Here is a 16,410-nt window from a genome sequence, read left to right on the forward strand (position 1 = left end):
GGAAGGACAGGACTGATTGTTATCTTTACAAGAGATGGAGGAAAGTGCCCCTAAAAGAATAGAAGGTGGGTGCAGTGGCTCAGGCCTGTAAACCCAGTTACTTCAGCAGCAGAGATCAGGCGGATCACAGTTTGAAGCCAGCCCAGGCAAATACTTTGAGGGTAGAGTGGCTCAAGTGGCAGAGCACTTGCCTAGCAAGTGTGAGGCCCTGAGTTCAAACTCCAGTGCAACAACAACAAAAATCAATAGCAACACCTCTAGGAGACCCATCTGCACAGGCCAGAGTCTCTCACAATAGCTTCCAATTACACACTCCTCTCAATTCTGTTTGAACAACATCAAGTGTCAGTTCTGAGATGGCCTGAAATGTTACCTTTTCTCCTCCTGTGCCACAGTAAACCATAAACCTTTCTCTGCCCATCACCATTATGGATCTTTATTTGGGATGTTGGGACATGTGGCTGGACTTGACCTATGGAACCCAGGATTTGGGTTTGGGGGCCTATACCACCTGCAATACTGCAAACCCATCACTCACTACTAGGGATGTGTACCCCAATTCCAATGCACTGAAAAGCTGGGCACCTATAGTCACTGCCTGCCTCAGAGTGTGTTGGATCACTTGAGCTGTGCTTACTGCAACCTCCCCAGCACTGCTGCACCCGTGTCCACTGCTGCACTGCATGCCATGGAGGGTGCCGCAGGGCTCATGAAAGGAAGGCCTATAAACCCCTTTGTCAACATAAGCCGATAGAAAAAGAAACGAACATGATTACAGTGGGGAAACAGCAATTTTTTCTGGCCTACACTTGATTATAAATTGTTAAGGAGATCTAATATATTAGCTGTCTAAAATAAAAACCTTAAGAGCCAATGACGAAAGGGGTCACATCACAGATGCCGAGTGAAATCAAGAAGTTTGGGGATAAAATGTCTATTCAGAGCAAACGTACTTTAATACAAAAACACAACCACAGAGAAGCACTTCCTCCTTGACTACATTAGCAAACACAGAAAAGCAATTAAAAATAGATTTTACTTTGAATCACTGGCTTTTACAAATAGGAAAGCACATCAGAGTTACCTGTGGAGGTTTTAGAAAACATTTAAGTTTTGGTCTCACTCTTGGAGAACACTGAAGTGGGGGTTAGGATCTGAGTATTTTTACTTTCTATTTTTTTTTTCCCTTCCCAGTGCTGGGGATGGAAGTCAGGGTCCTTGGGCACGCCAGCAAGTGCTCTACCACTGAGCTACCTTCCCGCCCAGGACACAGATCTTTTATCGGAGGCAGGGTCTCACTACACCTTGACCCACTCCACCAGTCTTATTTTTGTGATGGGTTTTTTGAGATAGGGTCTCTGGAACTATTTGCCTGAGCTGGCTTTGAACCTTGATCCTACTGCTTTGCCTCCTGAGTAGCTAGGGTTATAAGAGTGAGCCACTGGTGCCCAGTCAGCCTAAGTATTTTTAAAGCTCTTCAGGTAACTCTGATGTGTCCTTTGGTGGAAGCAGTAATTTCAGGTTGATTGGGCCACTTTGGGAGCTTTTGGCCCCTGTTTGGGGGTGTTGGGAGCTTTCTTTGCAGAATTCCTAGAATTGGCAAAGAACTTGGCCTCTGGCTTTTTTGGAGTCTGTCTCTGGTCTTTTTTCCCCAGTGAGGCGCTTCTGTCCTTTGCCTTCGGTTCCATCTTTAGCTTCTTCTCTGGGCCTTTACCTGGGGCCCCAGGCTCTGCAGCTGTGGATGCCTCACCAGCAGCCAGGACCTTTCTCTTCTTGCCACCAGGTATGTTGGGGCCAGGATTCTTTTTTGGAGACTTCTTTCCTGTGGTATTTTTCAGTATCTAAGAAAAAGAAGAAAATTATGCCTGGAACAGAACAATATCTGCAAACAGCAGTATCTGCATGCAATTGCAGGAGCCATTTGGTGTTTGATTGGCTACCCTCAGGTCAGCCTTGGCAGGAGGAGCTGAGAAGGCCGCTTCCATGACTGCAGGCATTACTCAGTACTTCAGGAAGGAAGTTCCTGGGGTTTGGCCTAGCATTTTTCATTCATAGTCACTCAGTATAGTGCCTGTCTGCCACCCAGTGGCCACTGAGCCATTCAGTATGAGTATTAAATAGCAATAAAAATACCTCACTGTTTTCTTTAGCTGGAGTGTCTGCTATTGGTACCAGTTGTGGAATTTCATCTTCGGCTTCGTCTGTCACTTTAGATCTGCCTTTTACTCTGCCAGTTCTTTTCTTCCGGGCCTCAGAGCCCTTCACTGGAACGCCAGTAACTGAGGCGGGTAGCAAGTCATCTAGAGATAGGATCGATTCAGCAGCATTCTGAGCCTTTCGCTTCAACTTCCTGTTTTTCTTCTTTTGTTTTTCACGACTTCTCGCCCCCTCCTACCCAAGAACAACAGACAAGAGTTAGCACTTGTAGCTCAGATTGTTAATAAGCTGCCCGTAAGAGCTTTGACCTGTACAAAATGAGCATCCGCTCGAACTTAACTCCACTTTGTGCGTTGTTTTTGTTTTTGAGGCAGTCTCACTATGCCATCCAAGATGACCTCACAACTCTGGATCCCTGCCTCAGACTGAGGTTAAAGCACTGCAGAGTTTACATAGGCGGAGTTGCAGCTCATGTAATTTACAATGTTAAATACCATCTACAGCAGCACTCAAATTCCATTTTAACCTCTTCTCATATCGACCTCCACTGAATCTGACAAAGAACACAAAATTGGATTTCCTGTTTCCAGTAACAGCAATCTGTATTACTTTTTTTTTTTGGTGGTACTGGGGTTTGAACTCCGGGCCTCACACTTTCTAGGCAGGTATTCTCACCACTTGACCCACTCCTCTAGACCCTAGTCTTTGCTATCTTGGATCACCTTTCCAATGAAAACAAATTAAAAAAAAAAAAATGTGTGAAAACCAATTTTTTAAACTCCCTGAAAGCAGTGATAAGTGGTTACACTGGTGAGAAATTAAAGTAAGAAATCCAAGGAATAATGACACAGCTATGTGAGACAGGAAGCAGAGACAAATTGAATTCCAGTGTCCATACTGGGAAGGGATTCTACGAGTCAACCCTAACCCCCACTGTACTCTGGGAACCCAAGGAGTTGCACCTCATGGTGAAGATGACCAGGAAGAGGAGCCTTATGGCTGTGGTCTGGTTTGAAACACCACAGAACCTCCATCCTCGAATGTGTTTTAGGGGGTCCTGGGCTGAGAGAGCATTGAGGTTCCCACCTGGAAGCAATAAAGCAAACTCTCTGCAGAAAGCTTTCTCTGTGCTACATATGAAATCATTTCTTTAAGTAACTGTCAAATGCAGTGATTAAAAAAAAAAAAAAAAAAAAAAAAGCAGGGGCTGGGGTAGTGGATCAGGGGTAGAGCACCTGCCTAGCAAGCCCAAGGCCCTAAGTTCAAACTCCAGAACCACCAAAACAAAAACAAAAACAGTTAAAAAAGAAAAAAAAGCAATAGCTAGACTATTGGCCACCAACATGAAGACGTCTCTTTGAATCACACACCCACAAAGTAAAGAAGTAAAACAACCTGGAAGGTTACTAATTAACAATATACCAGAACCAAATAACTTCTAGAACTAAAATGAAAAAGCAAAATTTAAAACACACTGGTAGTGATTAGACAGTTAAAGAGAGTAAGTTAACAAATGAGTCAAAAAACAGCATAAAACTGAACTTTTTTTCCATTCTGGCTTCTTTGGCAATCACATCAGTAGCATTAAAAACCTCTGGTAGCCCAATACAGCCTAAACTTTTCCCCACTGCTAGGAATGGACAAGGGCCTGATGCATACATGCTCCATCCTGGAGCTTCGCCTCCAGCCCCAGTCACTGAAAGCAGAGAAGCTAAAAAACAAGAGTTTGGTCTTTATCTTCGTTCTTTCTGTACAGGCCCCTTCTAAATCTATTTAGTCATTTTAAGATGAAAAACTAAAATATCTACTTATCAAGAAATGCAAGATATTTCTATCTAGAGAAGATCTTTGTTGTTGTTGTTATCTTGTGCTGCTAGGGATCAAACCCAGGGCCTTGCCTATGCTAGGCAAGTGTTCTACCAGTGAGCTGCACTCCCAGCCCTAAGATATTTCTACCTTAATGTCCTTTATTCATACCAGTATCAACTCATCTCCTATGGGTAATACAACAATGACCACGAAAGCAAAAATCTAGTAAAATGGAAACTAATAAAAGACACTGAAATGTCAGGCAGGAATGGCAACTATGTTCCATCTGCTGGAGCCCAGTTTACTCTTAATTATTAACTCCATCCGGTATTTAAAAGTGTACTCACTACTCTTCTCCTCACTTCATGGAAGGACACTTTGCTGCTTTCATCCACACAGCTCACAAACGAGGAGAAGATGGGGAGGGAAACAGACTTCTCAGTTTTCACAAACAGGAGCTTGACACTCTGCCACTTCTGAAACAAAGAAAAGAATGTTACCCATAAAAAAAAAAAAAAAAAGAATGTTACCCATGTACACTTGGCTTGGCTTGAATGACCAACCAACCTACATGTGTGCCTGTCAGTGCATACCTCTGGCAACTTTCTCGCCAGGTTTTCTGCAACGGCAATGATGTTTTCAGTGATGTCCTGAATCTGCATCCCAGTGTGCCCGATGCGGATAGAACTGGAATTTAACACAACGTTAAGCAAAGATTTTAAAGATAACCCTTCAAAATAAAGCACAGGCAGCTGTGATAAACAGAAATACGTAATCTGATACAATCTTTCATAAAAGGCACAAACATTAAAAATCTATTTTTACATTTTCAGTAAGTTTTATAGGAAGATTATCACCTTTCATGTTTTAGAAATTCCTTCCATGAAATAAAATGCCACACCACAAAGAAGTGATTCAAGAGCTGCCACCTGCCAATTGACTGTGAGGCAGGAGGATCAGTAGGTAGGGCCAGAGGTTCACCTTCATGCTAGACAGTCCGTAGGTGAATGGGTGAACCCTGCAGCAGTTCTGAGCGCAATCACCTCTAGGGCATCACCTGCTACTTTATAATCATGCCCCTCTACCTCCTGAAGAGTTTCTGTCCCTGTGCCCTCTAGCAAAGATCAAGACCATCCCTTTAGCTAAAGCTGAGAACAGACAGACACCATGTGGGTAGCCCACAGGGCTCCTGGCTTAGCACTGGTCAGTCTGCCCTGCCAGTCCACGCTCCCACTGGGAAAGCAAAGGCAGGCTCACTGTGGGTGACAACAGTGCAGGGAGGATGAGACAGCCACCTCCGCCTACCAGAGTGCCTGCTCACTTCCTGCCTGCACACATAGCCTCAGCTTCCCAGGTAGGAAATGGCAAGAAGGGAGGACAAGGGGAAGAGAGAGAGGTCAGCAAACTATTCTATCAGGAAAAGGTAAAAAACATACAAGAATTATTCCGTAGTTGCCTGAAACCTTCAAGCTGTTTTTGTTTTTTTGGGTTTTTTTGGGGGGTGGGGTAGGGTGTGGGAGCTTGGAAAAATCCTAGTAGAGAAGACTGCTACTTTTGTCTCTTCCCCGCTACTTACTGATTCCCTGAACCAGGCCTCTGACTGACAATGGCCTATAATCAAGGACTGCAGGTCCAGGCCAATAACCAACTCGTCTTGGCTACTTAGTTGCACCCAATTAAGGGGCTTCCCTGCCTGAGATAGTAACACTAGAGCCCAACTGTGCTTTACTTGGAGACACAATGTATGGGTTATATTCTTTGCCCATGAAGGGTGGGAAGCAATCAGTACCCTCAAAGGTCTTTTCTGGCATCTAAATCTAGGAGCGAGTCTAGATGCACGCAGCTTAGTATCCTGTGTAACACTGTAACCGAGGAGAGAAATAAGACACTGGACAGTCTGTTTTCCAAGAAATCAAACTAAGACTGAGGTAGATCTTACCTTTATAGGACAACATGCAAACCCCAAACTATTAATGCTCTAAGCATTAATCTTGTTTTCCTTGCTTTCCTTAGTATCTGGAGCTGCCCTGTCCATATGGTACCCAATGGCCGCTAAGAAAGTATGCCCATCTAACAGGGTCCTTTAAAAATAGGAAAGACCACTACCAAATGTGAAAGAGAAGCGAGCACCGTAGCCTACCTGCAAGAACCACTTTTGGAGATGTTTAAGACAGTCCCACCCAGACAGCTGCTGATCTCTTTGGACAAATTCTTGGCCAGAAGGTTCACAGGTACTGGAACTCTACAAAAACACAAGGCATCAGCACACAGTGCACACTCACAACCTGTAATCTCATGCTGCCCAAGTGAAGTCACCGCTAAGAAACTTACTTCTTCCTTTGATAGAAATGTCTCCCTATGTGTGAGGGTAAGAGCCGCCTGATTCTTTCATCAGCAAGGAAGAAATCAAAACTACCCAGGAGCCTGAGCTTGGCCTCATACGCTTTGTACTCAGTTTTTAAAGCTTGGAAAGGGATTATCTAGAAATATAAAGAGCAAAAATACAAAACATTAAGAGCACGGACAAGAAGAAACTTCGTGAACAATTTGTATTCAGATTTTAAATTGTCTGCTCCCCCACTGGCTTAGCAAACACATGATCACCTAAAACATTCCAGGTACTATGCTGAATGTTAGGACACTGAGACAAATGAGCAAGAACTAGGTAAAGATTCAGAGGGTAGGCTGAGCATGATGGTACCCATCCGTAATCCCAGCTACTGGGGGGACAACAGATGGGAAGTTTAAGGCCAGCCTGGGCAACTTAGCAATGTACTAATATCATTTCAACTTAATTAAGTCCTTGAAATGATCTGAAAATATCAACCTGCTTCCTACCCGAGAGATGGTTTTAATTCCATGCTTCTTCAAAAGCTTTCTATAGAAACGTTCTGTCTCTTCAGACGATTTGAGTTCATCCTTGGTAAATAAACAGATTTCTGCTAAATCTGACAGAGTACTATGTGGCAAATACCTGCAAAACACATGAGAAGGAACCAGGGAATCAGACGGTGTACACTACCCACAATATACATTTATGCCACTTTAACAACCTTCATGCTATTTAAGCAATACTGCACTGAGAGCAACATTTAGAAATACATCTGGGGGAGAAAGGGCTGGGAGTCTGGCTCAGTAGTAAGTGCTTGCCTAACATGGGCAAGGCCTTGGATTCAATCCCTGGCACTGCAAAAAACAGACCCATATTCAATGGCACAGAGAAAAGATTTAAGAGTCAAATCACCACAAACAACTGTAGGTCAAAATATCAATTAACATTTTAGGAAATAGGGTGTACCCAAGTATGCTGTTATTTTAACTATGTTGTTACATAGCACATGGACTGCAATGTGCCAGAACGACCATATTTCATCAGGACAGTCCTGCTTTAGAACTTTACCTTTTGGGAAACTCTTAGCTCCATAAATAACATAATCCAGTTAGAAAAAATAGAAAACATGGAGCAAAACAGAGGGACCAGCAAACATGCACTGTCACATTGAGTCTTGAAAAACAAAACGTTTTTAACTCGTTTTATAGGCCTACATGTTCTGAATTATCATTTCCTTGAGAAAAGATAGCAGCCTGGCATGATGGTGCATGCCTGTAATTCCAGCACTTGAGAGGCGGAGGCAGGAGGATCCAGAGTTCCAAGCCAGCCTGGGCAACAGATTTTAAATTGTCTCACAATGCCCACCCAGCCAGGTGCTAGTGGCTCACGCCTGTAATCCTAGCTGCTCAGGAGGCAGAAGTCAGGAGGATTACAGTCAGAAGTCAGCCTTGGGATCCTATTTCAAAAAACTCATCACAAAAAAAGGGCCGGTGGTGTGACTCAAGCAGTAATATCGCCTGCCTATTTTAAACAGTCTCTGTAAAGGAGTGAATCCAGGCCCTTAGATATTTAGTTTGATATAACAGATCCTATTAAAAAAAGATCTGAATTTGTACTGTTCTTTTAAGCAGGTTCATTTATCTCAATTTTTGAGTTTGCAACTTTTCCACCGGAAGCTCGGAGGCAAGTGTTAAGTTACATAGAATGAACAAGCACATAAAAATAGCAAGGACAGAAAAGTAGAACTTACAATTTGATTCTCAGTTCCTTTTCTGGAATTTTCCATAACACCACCATTAAAAATAAATTTTCCTTCTCATTCAAAAGCAATGCATTATTGCTTTTTCTAGATCTGCAATGTGCCAACAGAGCTTCTACTGCCTTTCTAACCTGCAAAATGTAAACCCACAAATACGTTAAAATTTTTGAATCTAACATTTGCCCCTTTCCTCACATATATACATAAATACACATATATACACCTTTGTCTTCTTTGCTCCACCTATTTTAATAGGCATTCTCCACAACTATACTGGGATTGTGCAATTTATACTCAGAGCAACGTTAGGAATTCATCAAAAAGTTAGGTGCCGGTGGCTCATGCCTGTAACGCGAGCTGATCCACGAGGCTCGCATTTCAAGACTAGATGGGCATACAATTCGGGAGACTCCCATCTTCAAATAACGGAAGCAAAAAGGACTGGAGGTGTGGCTCAAGCGGTGCAGTGCCTGCTTTGCAAGTGCGAAGCCCTGAGTTTAAACTCCAGTCATTCTCCACCCCCAACCAAAAAAAAAAAAAAAAAGAATCCACCAAAAAACGCCTCCTCAGCTAGGCCACACCTGTAATTCCTGGACTCGGGAGGCTGAGGCCAGCCTGTGCTTCTTAGGGATACCAAAAAAGCCAGCACCTGTGTACAGGGCTGGGGGTGTGACTCAGCTGGTGGAACGCCTGCCCAGCAAGCGCGGGATCCTGAGTTCAAACTCCAGTACTGCCAAAATAAAAGAAAGACGCTGGGGTGTGTGGCTCAAGTATCACGCGCCTAGCATGCGCGTGAGGCCCTGTATTCAATACCCAGAACCACAAGAAAAGACAACAGCACCTGTGTATAGAAAGGCGCCTTTTCTACATAGCTCCCCCGCCCTCAAGGAGGACAACATTAACATGGGGACCAGCACAGCCGAGACGCCACCAGCATTTACTGAGAACTAAGCGCCAGGCACGTGTGATCCTGGATAGTGAAGGGCAGAGAACTCTTTTTCAAAAGCACGTAACAGGCTGGCAAAGTTAAATGACTTGGCCCAGTTCAATGTCACCCCGATATCCTAAGTCACACATGCAACCCAATTCAGGAGAGCCACGTCGCGGAACTGGGGAAACGGGCGGGCCAGTTGAGGTGCACCTCCAGCAAGGAAATTCTTAGGACCTGTGGGGCGTCCACTCAGGTCAGTTGAGGGACCGGTACCAAGTTTTCAGGCCTTTCCACCCTACATGCACCCCACACCTCACCAGGGCCACAGGCACCCCGCTTCTGAACCACCCTCCCCGGCAGCCACTCGCCTGATTCTCGTCCAGGTGCTCCAGGGTGGTCGGGTCCGCTGGAGCGGAGGTGGGGGTTGCAGCGGAGGCTGAGGCCGAAGGTGGTACAGAGCCCGAATCCTCCATATCGCGCTCACCTCGTGCATACGCGCGTGCACACAGCGCGAGCTGGCACGTTGTGCGCATGCGCGAGCGAGGCCAGGAACCGGAAACCAGGGGGCGTAAAGGCCGATCTTGTGCGTCACTTCCGGGAGGGCGCGCAGATCGCTTCCTGGGCGCGGCGCAGTCGCGGTTCACAGGGCGTGTGGAAGCTTATTCCGGCTGGTTGTTAGAGTTGCTTCGCGGTGATGGCACCTCTCCTTCTGTCTGCTCCCGCGCCGCAGGAGGCGCGGGGCATGACGACACCTCTCATTTTACACGAAGGAAATCGAGAAAGCGACTTGAGGTGGGAGAAGAGCCCGGACCCGGAACCCAGTGGGGGTCCTCCTCTGTCCGTGGTGTCCCGACTGCACCGTCCACCTGCTGGGTGGCTTGGTGCGTCGCCTCCCGCAGGCTGGCTGTGTATTTTGGTATCTAGTATAAATTGTGGTTAGTTCTGGCACAGTGTTATGGATTGTTACATTGGGCTTTGTGTATCAACACTTTGCGGTTTACTCGGATATTCTGTCATCTGAATTCGATTTCTGGGAACGAGGTTTCTGGGCCAAGGAAATGACATATGAATTCAGGTGAAAGAACCTGGAGGTGTTTGGAAACACCTGGCTGGAGCAGGGGCAGTGCCAAGGGGAGGAATGGGAGATGAGGCTAGCAAGTTCGTTAAGGAATTCGTTTGTTATCAAGCTATGGTTTATACTTTGGAGAAATCATAGAAATTCAAGGTCTTTGAACTGACGGCAAGAGGGAAAGGAAGGGAGTGATTAATTGTGCCTTAGGAAGGTTAATCCTCTAGTTGTGGTATCGTTAAAGATGCGTCCTCCATCATGAAGTCTGATACTTCTTGCCTCAACTGATGGAGCTTCAGTCCCCTCCCTTGAGTTGGACTGGTCTTAGTGACTTGCTTCTTTCAAATATACTATAGCAGAGGTGATAGACTTTGGTTACCACCTTAATCAGTCTTTCCTCTGTCTTCCTTCCTCACTCACTCTCTTGTGAGGCAGCCCTGGAGAGAGGAAAGCCAGCTGCCATGTTGTGAGGATACACAGGCCACCTGTCAGCAGCCATGTGGACGAGCCTGAAAGTGGATCCTCTGCGAGTGGAACCTTAACATGACTGCATTGTCCTGTGAGACACTGAGCTAGAATCAGCCCTGTGCTCTGGGAGGTCTCACCCACAGAAACTCTGAAATGGTGTTTGATATTTTAAGCCACTAAGTTGGGGTAGTTTATTAGCCATTAACAAATATTTAATAGAGGTTTGCAGACCTCCTGTTTTCAGATACATCCACTTATTCACCTGTCTTCACTTAGAAGTCCTGTTAGGACTTCACCCTCACCAAGTCAAACCATGAAGTCATTTTCATTGCCTCACACCTGCTCCTCTCTTTGTTTCCTGCCTCAGTCATTGGTACCACCAAGCCAAATACAGGAATTATTTTTAACTCTTTTCTCCTTATTCTCCAAATGTGATTAATAGTCTTACCTGTTCCTTTTAACTGTGTCGTGGATTTACCCAATTCTTTTTACCCTGTCACATTACAGTGCAGTCTGTTATTATTTGACCTACATTATTGACCTCCTGTCTTTCCTTCCCATCTCTTCATTTGGCATCTTCAAGTCCATTGTCTGCCTTTCATCTGGGGTGATCTTTTATTGTTTGGTGGTACTGAGGTTTGCTAGGCAGGTGCTATAACACACAGGGCACTCTGCAAGCCCTTTTTGAGTTGTTTATTTTCTAGATAGGGTCTTGCAAACTATTTGCCCTGGCTGGCTTCGAACTGCAATCCTCCTGATCTCTGCCTCCTGAGTAGCTAGGATTACAGGCGTGACTTACCAGCATCCATCATAGTAAACTGCAAATGTGGTCATCTCAAGCCCAGTCATGCTTAGCCACCTTCCCTGGATCATGACTGTCACTAGAATGAGGTATTTATTCCATAATTTGCCTGCTTTGCATCTGTTGTGTGGTATCCTATCTAGCTTAGCATTTGTCTTAGGAAAAAGTGACCCAATTTGAAAAGTAAATCATATGGTCACGCTCAAATCATATGGTCATGCTCTGCATGTGGCCTCTCCCTTATCGCCTCCCTAATGTCATCCTGCCACTCATCCCATCGACTGATGGCCCTAGTTTCATCTCTGCAGTTTCCACTTGTTTCAGCCTTCCAACATACTGGTTGGAACAACATTCTTCTTGGAACACTACCACCTTCCTGCACCACCACCCCCAGCCCCACATGCATTGACTCATTCTTCTGATTTCTGCTTCAAGTTAACTTCTGGAAACTTCTTGCTCAGGTTCTACTGCTCTCCAATCCCAAGACATTTGTAGTTTTCATAACATCTTGGCTAGCCCCTTCTTGAGGATAAGCTCTGAGAGGGCAGGGGAGAGCCAATTAATAGTAGGAAAACTGTAAATGGCAGCTTTCATTGTTCTTTAGCATCAACCATATATGACATAGTGTTTTAGAAACTGAACAATGTATTAGAATGGCTCAGGGCCTAGGGAGTTGAGAAGAGGAAACTGGTTTTCTAGGTAGTAAGGTCTTTTGGTAGGGGGAGAGTAGTGAGGACAAAGTACCCACAAGACTTGACCACAACTTGGAGAAAGAGGGAGAGAAATTCAGATTTCTCCTGAATTCTTGAGCCTGAGCAATTGGGGAAATGGGTGGTGTTATTAACAGAATTTGGGAGAGAAGGAACAGATTTAGAGGAGAAAATAGGAGATCCTTGAGTATTTTGAGTTTGTGGTTCTAGAATGTGGAGAATGTTTCTGAACTAAAAGAGGAAATTTAGAAGTCATCTTAATGGGGTTGTTTAAAGCTGTGGAAATAAATGAGATTACAAGAAGTACAGAGCAAGAACAGGGCTGTGAGAAACCCTTAATTATGGTTCAGGAAAAAAGAGACCCAGTGAAAGAAATAGTTCAAAAGAAAACCAAGAGAGTGCCATGTTCCAGAAGCCACGGAGTGGAGATGTTTCAGCATGTGTTAACACTATCTACTACAGAAGAAGTTTAAGCAGAACGCATGCTGATTAAAGGCCATTGGGGGCAGTTAGGTGATGGTGACCTTATAGAAAGTAATTTCAGTGGAGTATGATGAATGTGAGCAATAGAAGAAAAATGGAACAATTGTGTAATATAAGTTTTTGCCACTTAAGCCAAATGAATGGAATCAAAATATTTGTGTCCCAAGGAATTTATTATATTACCAACTCTTTCACATCTATGGTAAAATACATAATAGCAATTATTCGTTGCTATGTATAACACTTGTTGAATTACTTAGTCCCATTTTTGGTTTGTGCACAGAATCAATCTCTCCAAGGTAGTGGTCTCATCTTAAAGCCATGGGGCCCAATCCACATGTAGATGTCTGCCATGGGGAGTTTACAATTTTTGAGGGCAAAATAAGGTATCCAAAGTGGGATGTAATAAACGCTGTCTAAGTCACTAAGGTGCTACATGAACTTGGAAAGATGACAGAAATTAAAAAGAAGAGCTGGTGCCATGGCATGCTCAGGCAGTCCCAGCAACTTGGGTGACTGAGGCAGAAGGATCATTTGAGCCCAGGAGATTGAGACCAGCCAAGGCACACAGCAAGACCCTGTCTCAAAAACAACCATAACTGAAAAATCCTCAAAGAGTAGCAGTAGTAAGAAGAGTTCCTGTCCTGTCAGTTTAATAACCGTTGGTTCTTTTCTTTCCTGTGTTGGATTGAACTCTTTGAAGGTTAGGCCTGGTGGAGTTACTTGGTACATACAGGACCTGCTGGCACACAGTGAGCAATCAGTGTTAAAAGAACCACTGAATCCTCTCCTGGCTTCTTGGGGCTTTACCCTAGCTCCCCCGGTAGTCAGAATCTCCATTCTGTTCTCCTCCTCTGGTAACCATCCTTTGGCTTCACATGGGATTTTTTTTTGAGTCAGGATCTCACCATGTAGCTCAGGCCACTCTCACAAACTCAATCCTTCTGCCTCTGCCTCTCTAGTGCTAGGAGAAAGAGCTAGCTGCCCTCCTTCCTTTTTTTTTTCCCAAAATCTTTTTGTCCTTTTGTAGTCCAGTGTCTTCAACTCCCCCAGGTCCCTTACAGTGTGGTTCCAATCACACTATTCTTTTCCTCTAAAGTCCCCAGTGCCTGCTTTTAACAAGTTCAGAAGTCTTTTATAAATCCTCATTCTTAGTCTGTTGCATTTGAAACTATTCTCATGACACAGTGAATTTTCAAGGACTTTTTTCCATGCTTACATTCTGTTTGTTACACACTGAGTTAGCTATCACTGAGAAGTAACTAGTTTTAAATCCAGGCCATGCAACTACAGAAATGTACTCCTTTTTTTCTGGGTCACAATATTACTTTGTTTATTTTTGGGTTTATGCTGGAAAATGGTTTCTCTACTAGTCTTAGAACAAAGTAACCTGAAAAACGAATCCATGTTTTGTTCATTAAATTTTTCTTTAGTAGTCTGAGGGAAATATTTCCTTGAAGAATTAAATAACTTAAAAATTTCTTAAGCTTCAGTCAATTCTTTTTCTTTCAAAACTCTTCAAACTGGGTACTTGTATGAACACACACAAAGTTAGAATTTGCATATTCTGTATCCAGACTCTCTGCCATTGTATTATTTATGCCTAACCATTAAAATTAATGACATTTGAAAAGTAATTGCAGTCAAATTAAACATATTACTTGTAAAGGAATAAGTAGTCATAGTAGAAGAGATTAAGTATTAACTTACACTAAATCAAGTATGTAAATTAAATTCATTTCAACTTTTAGTACACAGGTCTCACTGCTATGAAAGATATTGTTTCTCTCTGAAGGTACTGAAATGTCACTAACCTTTATTTTTTTTTTTTTGTGGCACTTGGGATGGAATCCAGGGACTCCAGAATGCTTGGCAAGCTTTTTACCACTTGAGCAGTTGTAAAATGTGCCCTCTTAACAAGATGGCATTAACCTATGCAATATGGTATAATTATATGAAGGATTTGATAAATTTAAGTGCAGCCTCTGGCAAAGGAAGTTTAAATATGTTGCTGGATGGCACAGTAATTTTAGGAAACTGCACATTTAGGCCAGAGGTGAGGCTTAAGTGGTGGAACACCTGCCTGGTAAGCTTGAGACCCTGAGTTCAAACCCTAGTATCTGCTGGGAACTGGTGGTTCACTCCTATAATTCTGGTTACTTCCGAGACTGAAATCGGGAGAATCTAGTTCAAGGCCAGCCCAGGCAAATAGTTGTTGAGACCCCATCTCCAAAACTACCAGGGCAAAATGAGCACTGCAAGTGTGACTCAAGCAGTGGAGCACCTGCTTTGCAAGTGCAAAACCCTGAGTTCAATGCCCCAATCCCACACCCCCCCCCAAAAAAAAATTTATTAGTAGAGATACAAGTCAGGGTAGTTCTGCAGCTTTGCTGTGTAACAAGTGTGTGGGAATTTAAGGTTTTTTTTTTTGGGGGGGAGCACACTTGATCAAAAATACACGTAATAAGGCCAGGTGCTGATGGTTCACACCTGTACCCCTAGCTACTTGGGAGGCAGAGATCAGGCAGATCGTGATTTAAAGCCAGTCTTGGGCAAATAGTTTGAGTACCTGTCTTGCAAGCCTAAAGCCTGGGGTTCAAGCCCCAGTACTACAAAAAAAACCCAAAAAACAAAAACCGCATGTATGTAATGCATCTGCAAATAAAGTGGGCTTAATGTATCTTTTCTAGTAGAAAACACAAGTAAAGAGTAATCCATGTAACAGAGTACTCAAATCAACAGAACTGGGAGCTGTACGTCTCCTCGAGGTTAATATGTTGAATTAGCTCTACAGTGGACAAAGTAAATATGAGGAGGGAAGAAGGTATTCCCTTACAGTGGGACTGCTAAAATCCTTCACCCAGCAGCAAAATAAAGGCTTAAAACAAATGTTATCACTAAGAGGGTGAATGAAAACTGTTTTCCAGAACCTGTTTTTAAAAGATGACCAAAGATGACAGTTCTTTTAAGTTTGAAAAGTTAAAATTCGATTTTCTTGTTATTTGGTCATTTATTCTAGATTGGCAGAAACTTGTTCCTTCACTACAGTTAGTGTCCAAGGCATGGATGCTGTTTTTCTGCTTTAGGATACACTGATGAGAAGAGCTGTGAAGTGTACAACTGTGTGACACTGCAGTCCCCTGCCTCTGTGTGGTGTGGGAAGACAACATTCAAGAAAGTCCTTCAGCAAAGAACATCAAGAATGTATTTGATGGACATGCCGGAAACCTAGTCACTTCAGTGTAATCAATTTCAAGGAAATGTCACCAGAACTTTTTTTTTTTTAATCTTTTCTTTTTTGGTGCTGGGACCGAACCCAGAGCCTTGCGCATGCTAGTCAAGCGCTGCATCACCAAGCTACATCCCAGCCCCTCACCAGAACTTTTTAATATGAATTCCTGCTTTATCACAACCTTGTGTAAACTAAGACTGGCTTAATGCCCGGCATCCCTCAGACACTTATTACCAGTGATTGTGGTGTCACTCAATTCACTGCTGGACAGGTGGAACAGGAACTCACTGTCATGCAATAAAAGATGAGTGTACAAAGGAATGGATTGCTGTCATTCGGTTCACCTCTGCATAGCATTAATTATTTTCTTGCCTTGCACAATAAAGAAAAGCAAGTGCTATTTGGTCTCTTGACCTTTATTAAAAATCCTGAACATAGTTTGGACAGAATGATCATTGGTGTTTCCCCAATTCTACTGTCCGAGTAAAACTGTGCTGTGATGAGGGTAGTTGTGATTAAGCATCTCCTGTAGGGCTGCTGCTTGTCTGAGGTTGTCACACGCTGCTAACACCTTCACATCTTATGCAAGAAGACTGGGGGGGGCTCCTTACAAGACAGAGCTTCCTAAATCTACCCAACAAATCTTCTGGTAGAGCTT

At 43.7% G+C, this 16,410-nt stretch overlaps 1 protein-coding gene and 1 long non-coding RNA gene across 2 annotated transcripts; one reads left to right on the forward strand and one right to left on the reverse strand.

The window, feature by feature from the left end:
• Window positions 1-933: 933 nt before the first annotated feature.
• Window positions 934-9,533, reverse strand: Rsl1d1 (ribosomal L1 domain containing 1). Its single transcript, XM_074060441.1, has 9 exons — window positions 9,357-9,533; window positions 8,049-8,188; window positions 6,805-6,940; window positions 6,298-6,446; window positions 6,107-6,208; window positions 4,560-4,653; window positions 4,314-4,442; window positions 2,134-2,391; window positions 934-1,841 (listed from the first exon to the last, which is right to left on the reverse strand). The coding sequence occupies exons 1-9, from the start codon at window positions 9,519-9,521 to the stop codon at window positions 1,518-1,520; spliced, it is 1,497 nt and encodes a 498-aa protein (XP_073916542.1). The 5' UTR covers window positions 9,522-9,533; the 3' UTR covers window positions 934-1,517.
• A 52-nt stretch (window positions 9,534-9,585) lies between these two features.
• On the forward strand, window positions 9,586-16,073 carry LOC141418572 (uncharacterized). Its single transcript, XR_012443200.1, has 2 exons — window positions 9,586-9,780; window positions 15,540-16,073. It is a non-coding gene; the product is annotated as an uncharacterized lncRNA (long non-coding RNA).
• The last annotated feature ends 337 nt before the right edge of the window (window positions 16,074-16,410 follow it).

This window comes from Castor canadensis, chromosome 17 (assembly GCF_047511655.1).
Source record: "Castor canadensis chromosome 17, mCasCan1.hap1v2, whole genome shotgun sequence".
Lineage (NCBI taxonomy): Eukaryota > Metazoa > Chordata > Mammalia > Rodentia > Castoridae > Castor > Castor canadensis.